The sequence below is a fragment of the Caretta caretta genome, chromosome 9 (assembly GCF_965140235.1).
Source record: "Caretta caretta isolate rCarCar2 chromosome 9, rCarCar1.hap1, whole genome shotgun sequence".
NCBI classification, from domain to species: Eukaryota; Metazoa; Chordata; order Testudines; family Cheloniidae; genus Caretta; species Caretta caretta.
Genome location: NC_134214.1, coordinates 22247834 through 22267758, shown reverse-complemented (window position 1 = coordinate 22267758; position 19925 = coordinate 22247834). Strand labels below are relative to the sequence as shown.

At 43.5% G+C, this 19925-nt stretch overlaps 1 protein-coding gene across 4 annotated transcripts in view; it reads right to left on the bottom strand.

Annotated features, from left to right (window-relative positions):
* Nucleotides 1-19925, bottom strand: part of IFT80 (intraflagellar transport 80) — a 145907-nt gene that overhangs the window by 118222 nt on the left and 7760 nt on the right. For 2 of the 4 annotated variants that reach the window (XM_048862752.2, XM_048862754.2), the window contains exons 2-3: nt 18597-18714; nt 17321-17544 (exon numbers count right to left, since the gene is read on the bottom strand). The exons of 1 other annotated variant lie outside the window; for it this stretch is intronic. In XM_048862752.2, coding sequence (XP_048718709.1) covers nt 17321-17544; nt 18597-18631 — 259 coding nt within the window. In that variant the 5' untranslated portion in view covers nt 18632-18714. The remainder of the gene's footprint in view (nt 1-17320; nt 17545-18596; nt 18715-19925) is intronic. One more of the 4 variants, XM_048862753.2, reaches the window with a different exon arrangement.

Sequence of the window (19925 nt, the reverse complement as noted above, 5' to 3'; positions counted from 1 at the left end):
CATCAAGATTCCAAACCCCGATTAATGGCCCACACTTTGCATAATTATAATAGGACCTCAGAGTATTTCATATTCCTAGTTTCAGATACAAGAATGATACATTCATACAAAATGGATGATCACACTCAGTAGATTATAAGCTTTGTAATGATACCTTACAAGAGATATTTTGCATACAGCATATTCCAGTTACATTATATCCACACTTATAAACATATAGAGTTCACTGTCACATCTCCATTACTGGAAAATTTTAAATCAAGTTTGAATGTTTGTTGGGATTTCCTCTGAGACCTCTTTCTGCTTGGCTTCCCAAAAACTCAGTTCAAATCCAGACTTCATCACTCAGGTACCTTTATTTCACATACAGCAACACTTTGCTAGTTGATCAGACTTAAAAGCAGGGGAGGGTGGATACAGGATACATCACAGCTCCAAAGTTACACAGAAACCCTCTCCCTTTAGATACATTGTTGTTGGTAGCTACTGGTGAGGTGCTCTGCTCTGGTTCAATGATGATAACAGTCGGCTGCGTGCGTGTTCCCTCTGTGTGCTGCCCCAGCTCTGCGCAGATAGCTGGCACAGCAGACTCCGAGAGAACCCCCAAAGACCACAGACTCTAGTAATGTACGAAGGCATCCGGCCAGGTTTATTGTCAAACGAAGCACACTAATAGTTTCCTACAGACTCTACAGGACATACTACAAATATGTGCCCCCTGGCAATGGACACAGCTCAGTTAGTGGCGGGACACTCCACTGCCCCCTAGGCTGGACAAAGATATGCACTCTGGGACCTATTTTTATACAGTTGCAGGACAGATTACTCATCCTACTGACGTATTGAGGTACAGCCCCTTGACTCATTAGGGTGCTGTCTCCCCCTTTGATCATGTTGGTTCAAACAGATCTGTCCATCATGCTGTCCTGTTGACCCTGTCTTTGGGATGCACCTGCCTGTTCCTTGTTATCTCCGTGAAGTGTCCTCGTATCGGGATGTCCAGGTGCTATCTTGGCACACGTTCCCCTTATTACTACTTATATCATTAGCGTGTGCTTTCTAGGAGCCCTTTTCTTGCCAAATTCTGCAATTAGGGCCTGCCTCTGGCTCACAGCCCAGCTTTGCTTAGCAATGCCTGGAAGTACTTTGGTTCAGGCTTTAGGCCTCAGACCAGGCCTCTGATACAAGGATTTATGTTTCAGGGCCCCTTACTACATACATTACACATCTCATTACATTTGGATCACACCTTTTTGGATTGACTTCATTACTTCGCAGGAACCAAACTGTTTTCTGCATGCTCTGTCCATGTATTATCCATGTTGGACCTACTCATTACCTGATCCTACTCTTTAACTTATCTTGTCCTTTGTTCCCTGGATGTTCTCCCTTCTATCTTAACTAGTTCAGACATTCTGGTTTTTTAGCCTACTCACCTATTTACTTATCTTATTTAGCAAAAACATTCTGTTTTCAACCTAATGATCTGTTTAGCTTCCTAATTCTATCATCCAAGAAATGATGCCTCCCTCCATGTGTTAATTACTCATCTCAGGCAAGGCCTCAGCTACATTTTTATGAAAGACTTGCTCTAGTTCAATCAGGAATTAATTCAGATAAGCCCTATAGCCTATGTTGTGTAGGAAGTCAAAATAAATGACCACAATGGTCCCTTCTGGCTTTTATTTTTTCCACAGAACCCCTCCCTCATTTAGTGCACAGAATAGATGATGCTCCATTAACAAGCAACTGTTCAATATTTTGTTTTTTCCCCACACTGAATAAAGTAGACCCATATGTTATTTACTGCATACTATTCAAACCCTGTTCTGAAAATTGAATTATCAATTTCCTCATACACTTTTCTATGGTGCTCATCACTATAGTACCTGAGTGCATCACAAACATTAATCAATTTATTTTAATACCCCTATGAAATCAGTGCATATCATTATCCCCATTTTACATATGGGAAGCAGAGGCACAGAGAAATTAAGGTCAAAAGTATCCACTAATTTTGGGTGCCCAGGTTGAGAAACCCAAGACCTGATTTTTTAGAGTACTTAGAATTATATAGCCCTTAATATGTTCAAAGCACAGCTCCCATTGATTTCTGTTGCAGCTGTGAGTGCTTAGTACTTCAGCAAATCAGATCTCAAGGTCTAAAGTCAGGTATCCCCCCACAAAAATAAGGAACAGACAATTAGTGACCTCCTGTGAAGCATGTGGTTTCAGTGACTTGGCCACCATCACACGGGAACTCTGTTCAGAGATAAAATCCAATTTTCCAGAGAAACATTCAATCGCCTTCATCATGAGACCATCCTTTCTCTTCCTGCAATCTCCTACCTCTTTAACTACACGCCTTCCAAATTCTGCAACTAATGGAGCAGGGGTTCTACAGTTAACAGTCTCCTTCACTATACAACTGTAATTCATCACCAGAGCAGGCCCTGAATGAGGCACAGGTCCTGTGCAAAAAATTGAATAGTGTGTAATCACGTAAATAAAGACTGCATCATACTTAAGGCTAAGATTTTGTCACGGTTATTTTTAGTAAAGATCACGGTCAGGTCACAGGCTCCGTGAATTTTTGTTTGTTGCCCGTGACCTGTCCGTGACTTTTACTAAAAATAAGGCTAAGATTTTATCACGGTTAAGTATGATACAGACTTTAATTACATACTATTACATATTTTGCAAGCCGCAGAGCAGGGGCACATGGAAGGCTGCAGCCCTCACTGCAAGCCACAGGGCAGGGCCTCAGAGCCCCAGTGGCAGCCCCTGGCGGAAGCTGTGGGGCAGGGGTGCACAGCCCTGCTGCAACCCCCGGTGGAAGCTGCAGGGGAGGGGTGTGCAGGCTCAGCTGCAACCCCACCATGGGGCAGGGGAGGACGTATGCCCCCAGCTGAAGCCCCAACTGTGGGGCAGGGGGAGCATAGCCCAGGCTCCAGCTGGCGACAGCTGAGGCTGAAGAAATCACAGAGGTCCGGTAAAGTCATGGAATCTGTGACTGCTGTGACCTCCATGACTAAATTGTAGCCTTAAATCATACTGTATATGCACAAGGAGACCAAATTAAGGTCACAAATGGAGCCTTAATACTGGCATTTCCTAAATTTTGAGTGCTTGACTTTGCAACCTTAATAGTGTTCTTTTAACATAGTTTTTGTGTGTTATATATAATTTCATATTTCATTGGATGACAATGTCTTTTGTCATACATTTTTCTATATGTTCCTAATGCAGATGAAAACGACTTTTGCAGTTTTCTAAGCTATATTAAGTTTCCTCTTCCCCCCACATAGAATTTTTTTCAGGATTAGTAACACTAATTTCAGGGAGACTGAACAAAGATATACCACACCCAAGTTAGATTTACCGATTTTACTCTCTCTTTCCTCATTCTAGGCAAACAATTTTCCAAATCCCTTTTAAAGACCCAGTGTGGGAGTTTCTGGTTTAAAATACATATTGTTAAAAAAATAATTTTAAAACCCTATGCAGTATTGGCAGGTGTAGGGAAGAAAGAGGACTTCTTATCCCAAAGGCCAATACTGGAAGTGAAAGTTTCACCCATATGCTTTATCCATAATACCATGGCTTGGAGTAGATCAGTGGTCCCCAAACTGGGGGCATGCCCCCCTAGGGGTGTGTGGAGGAATGTTGCGGGGGGGGGAGAGGGAGGAGGGAAAGTATGGAATGAGGCCCAGGCCAGCCCCCACAAGGGGCAGGGAGGGAGCACCATGCTTCCAGCCCTGCTCTGCCTCCAGACCAGCTCTACTCCCAGCCTCACTCCTTCCCCAACCCTGTTCAGCCCCTGAGTCCTGCTCTGCCTCCAGGCCCAGGCCAGCTCCCAGGGAGGGAATGCCATGCTTCCAGACCTGCTCTGCCCCCATTCCCATTCAGCCCCCAAGCTGAGGAAGCCTTGGCTGTGCAGTAATGGAGGGGAACATGGACAGATTCAGTTAATGGTAAGGGAGGGGAGGTGCAACTAGAAAAATTTGAGCACCATGGGAGTAGATGGAAGTGACTCATCTGTAGCTTTACATTAAGCCTTCAGATATGTAAAATACTGGTCTTTCCTCCCCCTCCCCCCCACTTTTATTATGTAATGAAACTAGAAACTATCCTTAAACTTAGTGTTGCTTTGCATTTCTGGAGGGATTTCAAATTGGAGATTAGCAGCCTATTCAAACACAGAACATGAACCTTGTCTGTTTTGTTCATTAGCTACCATAAGCCACTCTTTTAAATTTTGGCCTATTGTTAAATGATATCATCAACACTGGTAAAACAAATCAGGTTAAAAACAGCTATCCTCTGAGCTTTGTTAATTATTGCCTTATGAACATTTTTTAAAAATTTATATTTTTTTGAATAGCAACAATAATGACAAGAACATTCACTTAAGTAAAAAATAAACAGTTATATTGCAAGAGACAGACATGTGACTCGGAATTAAAACCAAAAGGTTATAGTTTACTTCTCGTATAACTCCACCATTGTCTAGAGTTCCATCAGAAACAAATCTAGCCTAGTAAAAACATGATATTCAACTTCCACTGGGCCTGGCAAATTGCCAACAGTTCTCACACAATTAAATAAATTGGCTGTTGAGGATACTCAGAAAAACTGCAGGAATGGGTCATGAGTCAATAATGATAAGGCATATTACATCACTGACAGTACATTACCAAGTTTTACTTGAGATTTTTTTAAATTTGGTAGTTTCATTGTGGAAGTGTCACTTTAACAACACAAAGGAAGATTCACACACAAAAAACCTCCCAAAACAGCTTTGTAATGTATACTCTTTAATAAACATTACAAGGAACATTAGTAAAGAAAAGTTAGTTCATAAATAATATTAGTGAAATATAAAGTTACAATTTCTTAGCAAACTTTTCCGTGGAGACAGCTTACAAAGTGGTTTCTCTAGGCTGAAAGTATAAATTATCTGTGCTCTGTGCCTGTTTTCAGAGTTCTAATCACAATTGTCCAAGTAGAAATTGCCCCACAAAGATAAAAGGTGCTGATCTGTACAGCAGACTCCAATTATTGTGAGCTGTTGCTTGGATGGAAAAAAAAAAAAGGCTCCTGCTGCTTCTGTTCATTCATCTACCTTTGTTTATCGTTAGCTAGTGTGCACACATGTATGGGTAGGGTGTTATTTTATTAGTCAGTTTTTGCTTTCTTTACCCTGCTTCACTCTCCCTCCAACTGAGGTTATCTAGCTGTTGTGGATTAGCTGCTGTGCTCTAGTGCAGAGTTTCCTCAAACTGGGGTCTGCGGACCCTGGGGATCCATGAAGGTACTCCAGCGGGTCTGCGGAGCCCCCGATCAACTCCTCCCCCTTCCTCCCAGAGCTTCCTGCACACCATGGAACAGCTGTTCCCTGGGGTGCAGGAGGTGCTGGGAGGGAGGGGGAGGAACAGGGATGGGGTGTGCTCTGGGGAGGAATCATGTCGGGGGCCGCCAGCCCTGCTAATTCACTCCCGCCCCCTCCCCCCCAGTGCCTCCTTGCCCCTTGAGTGACACCTTCCCAACTGCCTCTTTTTCCTGAAACTCCCCACAAACCACCATCTACCAGAGTTCTGTGTGCTCCCCTCATTTTCACCTCTTTCCATACCAGGGTCCTTCATTCTCTCCCTATACTGGCTGCTCTATGTGCACCACCATCCCCACTTCCCCCATGCCCTCCATTCCCCCCTTCAATCCCATACCAGGGGTTCTATGTGCCTCCTACTTCAGGGTCCCCCATTCCTCCCCACAAGGTACGAGCTCTATGTGCCCCATAGCAGAATCCTTCAATCCCCTTCCCATGCCAGGAGCTCTGCCTCGACCTCTTGCCTCCACGGGATCTCACAATCTCCACACCACCATCAGGGCTTGTGTGTCCCTTTCCTATACTAGGGTCCCCCATTTCCCTCTCACCAATGTCTGGGAGATAAAACATTCAGGCTATCAACATGTTAAACTGTATTGGGAAGGTAGGCAGAGATGAGACTGGACTATTTTTATGCTGGAAGATATTAATGGGTGCCATCAAACAGTTGTTTGATCGATAGACAATTACAGAGGAGTTTGAGGCTATGGCTATACTAAAGAGCCGGCAGAGACTTCACTTGTCCCCCAATTTCTCCCTTTTATTTGTCTCATTTTCCCCAAAAATGAATAGGGTTCTAGCCACTGATGCCTAGGACATTCCCTGAAGTTTTGGAATTGATCAGATGTGGCATTCAAAAGTTATTACATACACTCAAGTTGATTGCATTTCTGTGTTTAAGACCTTCTTCATAAGCTCAGTCAAAAAAAAAAAAAGTCAACTTAGTTAAAAGATCAAAATTTCAGAGTCAAGCGCTCAAAAATTGGGAAATGCTAGAATTAAGATTGACCATAAAACCTTAGTTGAGCCCCCATGTGTATATGCATCACGATATAGACTAATTACATGATCCCATCTACTAGTTTATCCTCAGGACCCCGTCTCATTCAGTGGCCAAGATATATATATATTTAAATGGGTAAATGATGCATTTTTTCCCCGATTTCATTCTCAATTCTTGACCATTGTAGCTGACAATTTCCAAAAAAAATTCAGGTGAAGCAGACACCTGGAATGGATAATTTCAGGTTGGAAAAGTTCAGCAAAGTTGTAACAAATGAAAACAGGGTATTATAACGGGAAGTGTTGGGCAACCATAACAACTCTGCCTATATTTTATCTGTTTTGCATTTAACTGAAATCTAGAGTGGAAGGATGGTCTTCCATGACACTGAGACCCAGGTAATCCTGGATTTATTCCTGTGTATGATGCAGACTTCCTACAAAACCTTGCACACATCACTTTCTAACTGTAGTCAGTGCAAAGCGTCTCTGCCATCAGACCCTTTAAAAACAGAGTTTCAGAGGAGCTGAGTATAGACAGTTTTCACTGGAGTTTTGGATTCTGAGCATTTCTGAAAAATCAGGCTTGCTCTCTACACCTCAGTTCCCCATGTGCAAAATGTGGATAATCCTTCCCTATCTCAGAAAGGGGATGAGAAAATATATCCATTCATATTTGTGAGGTGTTCAGACACTATGGTGATAAGCACCACACAAAAATAGTCTATACATAAAATGAATACTGTAGTGTGTGTAAGCTGACTGCCAAAGTAACAGATTTTAAATGCATCAGTAGTAGCTGGTTAACTCAGTAAAATACTATTGTACTGGTTTATTTTACAAGAAATGTGTTATTAATTTAACTGTTGTCTTATATTAGCCACTGTGCTGCTTAAATAGTTTCAAGGGGCCTAAAGTCAATTTATTATATATGTGGTCAGTAGAGCCATCATGAGAAACATTTTACTTTTCCTCCTGCTATAAAAAGTTCAGGATGCATTCATAAAGCTTTTTTATTAATCGAATCATTAATCAAACCAGTAACTGATGTTTTTGGATTCATCTATATAGCTGATACATTTCCTGTAGCATTTTTGACCATTTGGTTCTCTAAAGAGATCTACTATTCCACGCATAAAGTTCATTACCACATATTTTAGTGATATGAAAGCATTTGGTAAGAGAGAAAAAAAAATTGTACATTACAACCTACAGTCATCTTTGGTGTGAAGGATAACTAGTGATACTGTATGCTAGATTATATTGATTTCTATAAAGATGGAACAATTAGGAAAGAAGGCATTTGTTCAAAGACAGTGGGATTTCAAGCACTGAATTTATTCTAACACTTTTGCAGAAAAATCTAATGAGTCTTTTGTATTTTTTCCTCCCCAGACTAAAAATTTAACTTTGTTCTGAAAAATGTCCTCAAAATTAAGTTAAGTGAGAGAAAATACAAAGAAAAATTGTTTCCCACCTTGTACAGTGAGGCATGACTTAGCATGACTTGTGAACTAACTACATTCATACACGGGATGCCCTAACAAATATAATAGGAAGAGATGAAAATGCAACAGAGATGCCTTTGGGCACCTGCAATGCCCAAAACAGAATTGTTGGGGTTTCAGTAATGAATTTGAGTTAGTAATCAATTTAGTACATCGGTTTGTTTAAAACATGCCAATAGGGACAAGTAGGGAACGGTATACATCTTCTACTCCTGAGGGAAGTCTGCACCAAAAAAAATCAAAAATTCTGCACACAATATTTTTAAATTCTGCATATATTATTTGTCAATAAATAAATGTGATGGCTCCTGCATGGCAGTGGGGAGCACAGGCCACTGGCTGCACGGAGGTGGGAAATCACCCTGTAGGCCCTGCCTCTTCACCCGAGACATGTAGCGAGGCTGCACCCAACCCTGACACAGCACAAGGGCCATGCCTACCCCAGAAACATCCCAGGGCCCTGCCCTCTTCACCAGGTGCACAAAGATAGCAAGTGAGAGGGACAGAGTCTTGCATGCATGCCTAGCCCTAGCCCCCGATCCAGGTGTGGGGCAGGCTCAGCCCAGCAGGATCTAAGTGTAGAGGGGTCAAGGTGTGGGGTGAGAGGTTCTGTGTGAGGCAATCTGGGTGTGGGAGGTTCAGTAAGGGGTCTAAGTGTGGGGAGGATCAGGATGCACAGAGGCTTGTTGGGGGGTTCCAGGTACAGGGGAAATGGGACTCTGCAGGAGTGTCCAGGTGAAGGTGGATGGGGCTCAGTTTGGGGAGTCTGGATTTGTGGGAGTGGAGCTCATAAGGATGGGGGTCCAGGTGTGGGGGAGCTCATCATGGTAGTCTAGGTGCAGCAGGAGTGGGGCTCATTGGGGTGGGGGTTCAAGTGCAGGTGGCTCAGCAGGTCTGGTGCAGGGGGAGGCTCAGTATTGGGCGGGCGGGGGCGGCTCTGGGGTGTGAGGCTTGGCCGGGAGAGGGTTCTGGGTACAGGGGGACGATGGTCCAGATGTACAGGGGTTGGGCAGACTGGGGAGCAGCTCCTCATACAGCGACAATCCCTCCCTCCACACCCTCTGCAGCTGAAGAGCTATGGGGGCAGGAAGCAGAGCTTCCTGCAGTCAGGAAAGGTTTCTGGGGGTGGGTCTGACTTGGCCCCCTGCCGCTCCTTGCAAGGGGAAGAGGAGCTTAGCCAGTGCAGAGTAGGAGCCACCAGCTGGGGCATCCCCAACCATGCTTCCCCACACCACCGACAGTTATTTACCTTTCCACTGGCTTCTTCAGGCACTCAAAACAATACGCCCCCGCTGTCGGGGAGGGGCACATAACCGCTCTTGCGGCTTCCCTTTGCTTCCCTATCAAAAAGTCATTTTTTCTGCAAGGAAAGCAAAGAAATCTGCAGGGAATATGAATTCTGAACACATGCAGTGGCGCAATTTCCCTAAGAGTAATATTCATATTATTGACTATTTAAGCACTGACCCTGCAAAGACATATGCACTAGCTTAATATTACACACTGCAAGTTGTAACATTGATGTCAATGTGATTACTCACAGTGCATAAAATTAAGCACGTGCATAAGTCTTTGCCTTCTTTTCATAAAACGAAGGCCCCATCCTGCAATCTGCTAAATACTCAGAGCTGTACATTTTGATTTGACACATCAAGCAATTTTAAGAAATAAACGTTCATAATGAAAGCTTTGTACTAAGACCTAGTATATCTTACAAGAACTAACAAACTTGCAAAATAGCCACTAGCTATAATGGTCTACATTTCACTCTTTATAGGATTAATAAGTTTCAGACTGTGCAGAAATGAGGTACTAAAAAAAGATTCTGAAACCACAGGGAGAGGAAAGGTAAAGGGGGGATGGGACGACAGGCAGTGCTAAAAAAAAAATCCCAACACAAAATGCCCCTCACATTTTGTGCACCCACAGTGAAAGAAAAGGTGCTAAGGTTCAAGAATAGAACTCAGCCCAGTTTATGATGATTCTGAAGAATGCCGCTGCTTGGGAGACTCCAGAAAATGCAAGATGGTCAGGAAGAATGCGGATTCCCACAATCATGGATCCAGTTTAAATGCGCTGATAGGAATAATACCAGTTACTCTTGTAAATGTAACTGTTTACATCCGATATACTACCCTGGACTTTGTTCCCATTCTAGGATGCTGCAATTCTATAACCCATATTCTGTACTGACAACATAAAAGATCTGATCAAAGATAGATTCACTAACTCATTGATGTAAAATTGAAATATCAGTTGCATTTTAGCAATTTCTATGCTGGTCAGTCTAGTGCCCAACTCTTCATGCTCTGCATTGCCATGCAGGAGTCCTGGATTCTATTGTCAAGTTTCTCAATCCCCAAACCAGAACAGTAACTCTCACATTGAGAAAGAGTGTTCTGTATCTTACTTTGCTCACAAAGAAACCCTGTAACCAGCTTAGGACCAGCAATGATAAAATCTGAAGTCAGTTAAGTCCAGTATAACACCAGAAGGATAATACCTCTTATGCAAGGCTAACAAATACTAACTCACCTCTATTCCCATTTATATTTAAAAGAAAATAAAAGCTCACGATAAGAATTGCAAGTTATCACCATCTTCTGGGTCTCTCTTATCTGACCTTTGTATTTTAGACTGTAAGCTCCTTGTGGCTGGGACTGTGTCTTTAGTATGTTGTATATAGCAATGGCGTTTAACAACCAAATTATTAATAAGGTCTACAACACAAACATTTAAGAAATTGACAGGTGTGACTCAAGGCAGAAGGTGAGGAAGGGGGGAGACTAAGTTCCCTCTAAACTGCACAGTTATGCAGCAGCCTATTATGGGCTACACAGGCGCCCAGGGTTGTGGCAGGGAGAGATGCCTCTTCCCCAGCCCTGGACCTACCATGACAAGGAGAGGTGCCCCTCCCCTGGCCCCAATCCAGCCTGGGACCTGCCGCAGCCGGTGGGAGAGGCCCCCCTGCCCCAGCCCTGGACCTGCCACAGCAGGGAGAGAGGCGCCTCTCCCCCAGCCCCAACCCAGACCTGCTGCAGCTGGTGGAGCGGCGCCTCTGCCCAGCAGCTCCCTGTCTGCCCAGAACATGGCTTTAAGCAAGGGTGGAGACATCGTCATGGAATTCTTGGGGGAAGGACTAGAGTTGAGAGAAATCAGACTCTGTCCCCCCAGAAATCCCAATATTGGATCTTTGTTCCTGTCCCAAATGGAAGGAGCACCGAGTGCTAGCTGGGGCAGGAGGGAGCGCATGCTGCTGCTCGCTCTGCAATGGGTGTGCACTAGCTGTGCTCCCCAGAGGCTCCAGCCAGCATTGGTGGGAAGCAGTGCTGCTCCATGCTGCTCCTGAGAGGGGCCGTACCTGACAGGCCCAGCCCAGCCCCAGGTTACAGAGTGTCAGTGGAGTAGCGCAGGCCCCACAGTGCCTTGGGGTTACACTTTCCAGCCCTGTTTTGTGAGCTGTCACTATTAAGGGCTTGATCTTGCAAACACTCACCACCTAGCACAGCACACAAGACACCGACCCCAAAAGGGCCGCAAATCTGGAAACATCAGGACATGGGTAGGGCTCAAGTGATGCCCAGGTTTGTGCTGGCCCACTGCACAGAGCAGAATCTCACCCTCTACCTGATAGTGGTTGTAGTAGCTACTTGTGATGCTCCCAACAGTGATGCAAGAGTAGGAGCACCAAACTCAGGTGCCCCTCTCCCGGCCCCAAATCTGCCACAGCTGCGGGAAGAGGCGCCTCTCCCCATCAGCCCAGGTGCTATTGTGGAGAGAGAGGTGGGGAAGAGTCCTCTCTCCATGCCGTATCCCCGGGGCAGCTTGCACCCGAAACCACACATCCCCAGCCCCACCCCACAGCCCTCAACTCCCCCAACCCCAACCCTCTGCCCCAGCCCTGAGCCCCTCATTTCCAGCCCCATCTCAGAGCCTGCATCCCCAGCCGGAGCTCTCACCCCACTGCACCCCAACCCTCTGCCCCAGCCCTAAGCACCCTCCCACACTCTGAACCCCTTGGCCCCACTCCGCCACCTGAATTTTGTTATCACCTCCATATTGGTGCACATAACAAAATTCATTCCGCATATGCATGGGAAAAGTTAGAGGGAACACTCAGGAGAGAGCTGGTTATTTTTCCCAATGTTGTCAACCACCAGAGTATCATGTGAAGGGTGGGATAATAAACAAAGTGATCCCTTGTGCAGAACACTTTTCTCCACCTTCTTGCAAGAAGCTAGGATGCAATTTGGATGTAACCATATTTCCTTCACTGCAGAATAAATGTTTTTAGGGACTGGGGCTGACACATGATCTTAGCTACAAGAATGACTGCTTCTGCCCTAAAGTTCTTGCTGTTCTCTAAACTAAATGGGAGGGCTTCAAGCCACATTCCTAGCAAATTCTGAGACACTCTGATCTAACACAAGCCTGTGGGCATGGGGGAGGGGATGGTATCTTCCCCCCATCCCCAAGATGTTTAAAGCATCTGGATCTTATTCAAACCCTCAGCCAGTCCAAAAAACTACAGATGCTTCAAAAGTTTCCATCCATCACTGTACCTCAAACTGGAAGTGTAAAGCTAAAGGAGGAGAATGCAATAACCTCAAAAGGGTCTGGATCATCAAATGAATCCTGACTTTGTTGGGACCTGATGTAGGATATCTGAAACTACTAAAAAAAGAGGATACAAGCAAGCTCAGTGTCAAGAGCATACAACAAGGGCTGAATGGCTCTAGCATCTGTAAAAAATGATGCTAAGGCAAATTTCAAAGGCTACACATTCAGTTCACTTCATCAGTGATGGTTCTCTACAGATTCAGAACAACACATAGTAGAAAGAACCTAAAGTTCCCCAATATAGGAATTGAGGGCAAGTAACTCATGGATCCCATCAAATTACAAAATATGCTAAAGGACAGGAGCACTCTATCCATAGGTCAAGGATTTGATGATGTAGTGAATCTTCATAAAAAATACTCTAGTCTCAGCAATCTACACACTGGCCTTCATATGGCCAGCAGATTTGATTGTGGAGGCTAGAGGTTCCCTATTGTCCACAAATAACCCCTTGATTTTCTGACCGCTGCACCAGATGCAGAGAGAGGCATGGAAACTCAACTGCCAAATAGCAAAAAATAAATGGCTGAAACAAAGAATTTCTCCAAGTTTATGCAGAGAGAAGTTACCTCACAACCTCTACAGAAGCTATGCAGGGTAGTGTGGCAGGGTGTTTACCCCACACAGGTGGTGGAATGGTTAAAATGGGCCTGAGAGGCCAATTAACACACCTGACTGCACCTGGAGCATGGGCCAGACCGAACTGAAGATGAGTCCTAGATGGGGGAGGAGTTGAGTTGTTTATATAAAGAGTGAAAGCTCACAGTAGAAAGCAGCTATGAGTGTGCATGTGTGTGTCACAACGCTAGTCCCTCTCTGAGTAGTAGAGAGCAGAAGAGTTTCATGAGGGTGTTTACACCCTGGATCTGATGGGACAGGATAGCAAAGTTGCAGATTCCTAAAGTGAGCCTGAAAGGTCAACCCACCAGCAGATGGACTTTGGGGTAGATTGGAGTTGAGGATCCAGACTAACATCAAGAGTCCAGGAAGGAGCATTCTGCAGAACAGAGAGCTGGGGGAGGATCCACGATGGATTAACACTTCAAGCCCAGGGAAGGAGAAGAAGTTGCTTTTAGTATTTCCCCCCACCCCCACTTTTGAGTTTGGTTAAAAGACTCCAGGGAGAAGCTTTAGGGCCAGTAATCTGATAAGGAAGTAGAACGGAAGAGGAGTCTGGGAATAGCTCCGGACTTCATACTGATGACCAGTGTCAAATGGGACTGTCAGTGTGGGATTATTGATACTCCAGAAAGTGAGACGCAGCTGGAGGGCCAAGTCACAAGAAGAGACTACAGCAGGGCCAGATCAACTGTTGGTAGGAGATGCTGCCATGCCCAGCCATGGGGGGTGCACTGCAGTGAGTGCACTCTTACACAGATAGTAAAACTTCATTAATCATGACTGCCTACAGTCCACAGCAGAGCCTGGCACCACATGCTGTAAAGAACTATCATCCTACTTGGCTGAAAAGATTATGTGCATTTGAGAAGGCTTGTCAAGTTACATAACTCCAATCCTCATCAACCAGCCAAACAGACTGCTCTCTTTCCCCTAACTTCAGTCCATTCACTTCTCAATGGGTCTTGACCTAAGACCTGTGAATCCAATATACACCCTGTCAACAAAGGGGTTATGACTAACTGATTCCACTTCTGACTGAAGCAGCCACTGCCTCATTCAAGAAAACAATTTTCCCTTCCTCCTTCAAATACACAGTAAGTCCAACCACCACTGAAGAAACTGACCCTGATGTCAGATCAGGCTAGCAACTGCCTAGTATCAAAACTTCTGCTCCTGAGGAAGCTCACAGAGAAATTAGCCAAAGGCTGACAAGCTCATTAGCTGGAGCTAGGATCCTACACCAGTGACACACCGTGGATTCAGGCTAGAATAACGGACAGAAATAGCATTAGCGAGATGGATGGGGGATTTCCTGCTGGTAATAGATGGTGAACAGACTTCCTTTCTCATCCTCCTGGAACTTCTGTGAAGCATTTGATACTGTTGACCAGAAGATATTGCTGTCCTGCTTGAGAGACCAGGCAGGGGTCCAGAGAGAAACACTAAAAAATTGTATGAATCTTTCCTGAAGGGACGTTCCCAAAAGGCAATGATGAGAAACTGCACCTCTGCCACCAGACTCACTTCTGGAGTCCCACACAAGGATTGGTTTATCTCTGGTCCTGTTCCATATCTATATGTCACCACTAGGAGAAATCGTAAAAATGGATGGACTTAAGTGCCAACAATACACAGATGACACACAAGACTACCTATACTTTCTGTAACTAACACCAAGCTGGCCCACGTTTGGATGAGATCAACTTGTGGATGAAGAACAGCTGAACCTGAGTATGATGGAGGTTATACTGGTTGGAAGAGGAAAGCACTTTGAGTAGTTTGCAATCACAGTGCACCGTCCTTTGGATTCATTCAATTTCACTTGATTGCTGCTTCTGCCAGCACATTGAGTAAGAGGTATGAGCAGCAACAGAGAGCGAGCACAGTCTTTCCTGGATGGGTTATTTCACAGTGCATTTTCATTACTGAGGAAAGTTAAAGAATTATATTTCTGCATCAAAACTTTTCCTTTGATAGCTCAATGGAATACAGTGAGGGAAAATGGCGGGGGGGGGGGAGAAGATTTCTAGTAAGAATATAAGAAAAAAATATTTCCCCCTTAATTACTCTGCACCAAAAAATTAAAAATTTGGTGCACATTTTAAAATTCTGCAAAATTTAGCATTTTTATTTGTCAAAATAACACTATATAATCATTCCAGTTTCAATTATTTTGGATATTTATTTCAAATACCTATTAGCAACGACACCTCTACCCCGCTATAACGTGACCAGATATAACACAAATTTGGATATAATGCGGTAAAGCAGCGCTCTGGGGGGCAGGGCTGTGCGCTCCGGTGGATCAGCACGTCAGGCTCCGACACGCTGCTCTGAGCAGTGTGTTTAGGGTGTCGGGCCGGGGCCGAGAGGTTGGATAAGGGGCAGAGGGTCTCGAGGGGGGGGGGGGGGGAGGGAGAGGGGGGGCAGTTGGATGGTTCGGAGGTTCTGGGGGCAGGACGGTCAGGGGACGGGGAAGTTGGATAGGGCTTTGGAGTCTCGGGGGAGGCCTGTCAGAGAGTTGGGGTGTGGATAGGGGTTGGGGCAGTCAGGGGACAGGGAGCAGGGGGGTTGGGTAGGGGGTGATTAGGGACGGGCGGGTTTCTGGAGGGGGTGGTCAGGGGACAAGGAGCAGGGGGGCTTAGATAGGGGTGGGTCTTGGGAGGGGTTGTTGGGGCGGGGGTCTCTGGAGGGTGTAGTCAGGGGACAAGGAGCTGGGGGGGGTGGATGGTTCGGAGGTTCTGAGGGGTCAGTCAGGGGTTGGGAAGTGACTATTAATAACGGAAATGCTCAAGGCCAAAGCAAGTTCGATATAATGTTGTTAGATTTTTTGGCTCCTGAGGACCGCATTACATTGGGGTAGAGGTGTATGTCTGTAACACATGACAAAAAAATTCCTCCAGTAGCAGAAAGTTAAGGAAACCCCTACAACCCAGTTCCTGTTTCTTTGCCCCCTCCCCCAAGAGTCCAGCAGCAGTGCCAAACACCCATTCCCCCTTCTCCCAGAGTCCAACTGCAGGGCACCCCCCAGCCCAGACACTTGCACCCCTTACCCCTCAGAGACCAGCCATAGGGTTCCCCTTAGCCCGCACATCCTACAGGACCCCCGCCCAGACACTCGCACCCCCTCCCCTCCAGACCCCAGCTGCTAGACTGCCCCCAGGCCCCACACACCACACACATGAGCCCAGGGATCCAGAGGAAGAAACAGCCTGAATCTGGGTCTTGGGCTTGTGTGGAGATTCCTGCATGCCACCTCCTTCCTTCAGGGCATGCTGAGAATTGCAGCTGCCGGGAACCCTCCAGCTACCTCCCGCTGGCTGTATCTTCTACCTGCGAGTTGTGCTCTGCCAGGATCAGCGGCCCCTAGTGGTGGCCAGCAGCTCTGCAGCCCACTTCTGTGGAGGAAAAGGAAATTCTGCGCAAAACCCATAACTTCTGCACAAATTCTGGATGCACAGTGGCGCAGAATTTCCTCAGGAGTAAACTTAATGCCATGATCCTGAAGTGTATGTGGCCAGGCACCTGCAGTTGTGCAGAGCCCCACTGAATTAAGTGGTGGAGCTTCATACAGGTACAAGGATTGGCCAGTGTATTTCAGAATTGGGGTCAAATCTCTTTAAGGGGTAAAAGGAAAAAAATCCACACATAGGAGTTGCCATATTGGATCAGAGCCAAGGTCCATCCAGTCCAGTATCCTGGCCCTGACAGTGACCAGAACCAGATTCTTAGAAAAAGCATTAGTCTTATCCTGGTCTCTAACAGTTACAGATTGGTTTAAACCCTGAAGAATAAAGTTTAATACACCCTTCCAAAAAATAAAAATTGATATATTTTGTTACAAATGATAATTTTTATAATTCTTGACATCCATATAGCTATGCACACATTCAGATCAATTTATGAACTACAAAATAAGAACATTTTACTCAATTAAGGATGACAGAATTTGACCTGATATCAAAAGGGATGTAACTAGTATTTTTCTATCACATTAGGCATAATGTATTCTCAGAAGCAATTTTGTAAAAATAATTAGTTTTAAAACCAGTACAATTTTGCTATATTTTAATTTGCTTTTATTACACATTATGATAGTAAATAATTTGGAATTTAAGAGTGGCATAAGCATTTTTTTACTAGCAATTTATAAGATCTACATATTTTAAAGAACACTTACCATCAGAGCTTGTAAGTACAAAACTCTCAGCTTGGGATTGCTTCTTTCCACCTATATTTTTGGGAAACCAATGAAGATCTATGGGGTAGATATCATCAGGAAGCTTCACTACTTGAGTTGTTTCACTAGTTAACAAGTTCCATTTCATGATGTGGTGATCATCACTACATGAGTACAGCTCATCAGCTGTAGTCCAGCCCACACAGCTAACCAATTCTTTATGTGTAATTGAATTAAGGAAGTCTTGAATTTTGGTTACTGAAAGTAATCTTAGAATATACCTCTTCTCTAAGTATTGCAAAAAAATAAAGTGATAATAAGTAAATATAATAATAAATAAAAATATTTAATTTGACTATTTAAAAAACAGATCTATATACAGAAGTTATTTTTGTGTAAGATCTTGACACAAAGAAAAGTAATGCAATGTAAAGAGGCAGCAGAGAGTTGGAAGAAAATAAAGAGCAAAAAAGGAATTTGACAGAGTATGTGACTTTAAAAGTATCATGTCTAATTAAACAGCACATCTATTATACACAGATAAAAGCTTAGGCTCCATATACAGGAGGGCCTTGGTGTCAAAATACATAAGTTAAAACACATTTGGTCAGATTTTGGTTTTCATATAGCAGTATCACACAAGGGATGGAGATCACTCATTTAAGAGTAACAGGATGGTATTAGGTTTCAGAGTAACAGCCGAGTTAGTCTGTATTCGCAAAAAGAAAAGGAGTACTTGTGGCACCTTAGAGACTAACCAATTTATTTGAGCAAAGCTCATGCTCAAATAAATTGGTTAGTCTCTAGGATGGTATTAGGTAAGTGTACCCCTTTGTTGGTGCTATCGTTTGTTAGTCTTATTGCAGACAAATTGATAAAGGAGTGCAATTGTTAACTGCATGAGAAAATCTCTTTGCAAGAGTAAAACCTCTAAGAGAAGAAAGGGAAAAAATAAACAAAAAGCTTTCCTGCAAAATCTTGACACCTTCTGCAAGGTGCTGAACACCCTAGATTCCAACACAAGTTACTGAGAATGGAGGGTACCGAGTACCCTGCTTGAGGTGCTCAACATCTTGTAGTATTGGGCCTTTACATTTTGCAGAAAACAGTAAAAATCTTTAAAAAAAATTAAGTCTCCAGAATCTGTAAAATAACTTTGCACTGTCTTTACAATCAATCACATCTCATATTTTACTAGAACATGATAAACATAATACTATTTTACCAAGAGTGCAGTGTAAAGTTAATACACTTTGTATTGAGACAAAGGATATGTTTTGGTTCCTTTAAGTGTGAAGTCTTCAGCCTCATTCTTTCTAAATTTCTTGGTTTTGCTAGTCCAGATGAAACAATAAAAAGTATAAAAGATGATTTCTTCACTGGATAGGTTACAACTGTAAAGATTTTTTAAAATGTCATGAGTAATCACCATTAAAAAGGAAAATATGAATACCCAAAATAAAATGTTTTAAAGCAATTCATGTTGCACATGTTCTCTAAAGAAGGCCAGCAATACAATTCATACAAAGTCTTCAATTAAGCATAGATGCGCAATGTATGTGATATTGTTGACCAAAGAAGAATAGGAAGTCAAAGAAGTACATGGCTGGCATTTACAGGCAGCAGATTTGCTGACAGTTCTTGACTACTGGGGGGCAAGGATCAACATTCACATCACATTCCCCATCAGTACCCAGGCCCACACCGGGGAAGCTAATGATACAACCAGCAGACCAAATTTGGTGATGAATCCTGATCACATGCCACCTGAGGCATGCTGAACATAAGATGACGATTAGCAGTTGTATCTGCATACAAAAACGTATGCCTCTCTCCATGGGCAGGACGGAATAACTAAAAATTAATCACTAGAATAAACTGACAGACTGTTGAAGAAAAGGGGTTTAAAAAAGTCTCTCTCTCTCTAAGTATTACAGATTACATATTTTGGACCAGAGCCTCAGTTGGTTTAAATTACCATAGCTCTACTGACTTCAAATGAGCTATGTTAATTTATACTAATAATCTGGTCCAAAATATGCACATATTGCATATGTGTAACATGTAATAGGCTACCAAGTATCAGGGTGGATTTGATTTTAATCAAATTGATTTAAATCACTAGTCAGGAAGACTTGATTTAATCATGGATTTCTACATAAAAGTGCATTCTTGTTGGTTGTTATAATCTTAATACATATTCTTCACAACTCAGAGATAGATGTAAGTTTCATTTTTAGAAGGTACACACTATACATTTTTTAAGTGATTTATTTCAAAAACTTTTCAGATTAGTTTTACAGCTATATCAGAAAATGAATGATTGTTTGGTTATGTAATTTAGCAAAGGTAATTGAAGCAGATATTTATAAAGTCATAGGGAGGTGAACTATCTCCAATTCAACAGGTTAATCATTAATATTTGGAGGATTTTCTTGCCATGCTGTTTTTGGAGGAGAACATCACCAGACAGACATTTACATTGTTTTATGTAACTAAAAACAACAACGTTATGTATTCTGGATTTTTTTCTTCAACAGCAAACATAATATTTTAACAAAACAAGCATATGAATTTTTGAATTTAGTTAAACATTCAAGTTTTT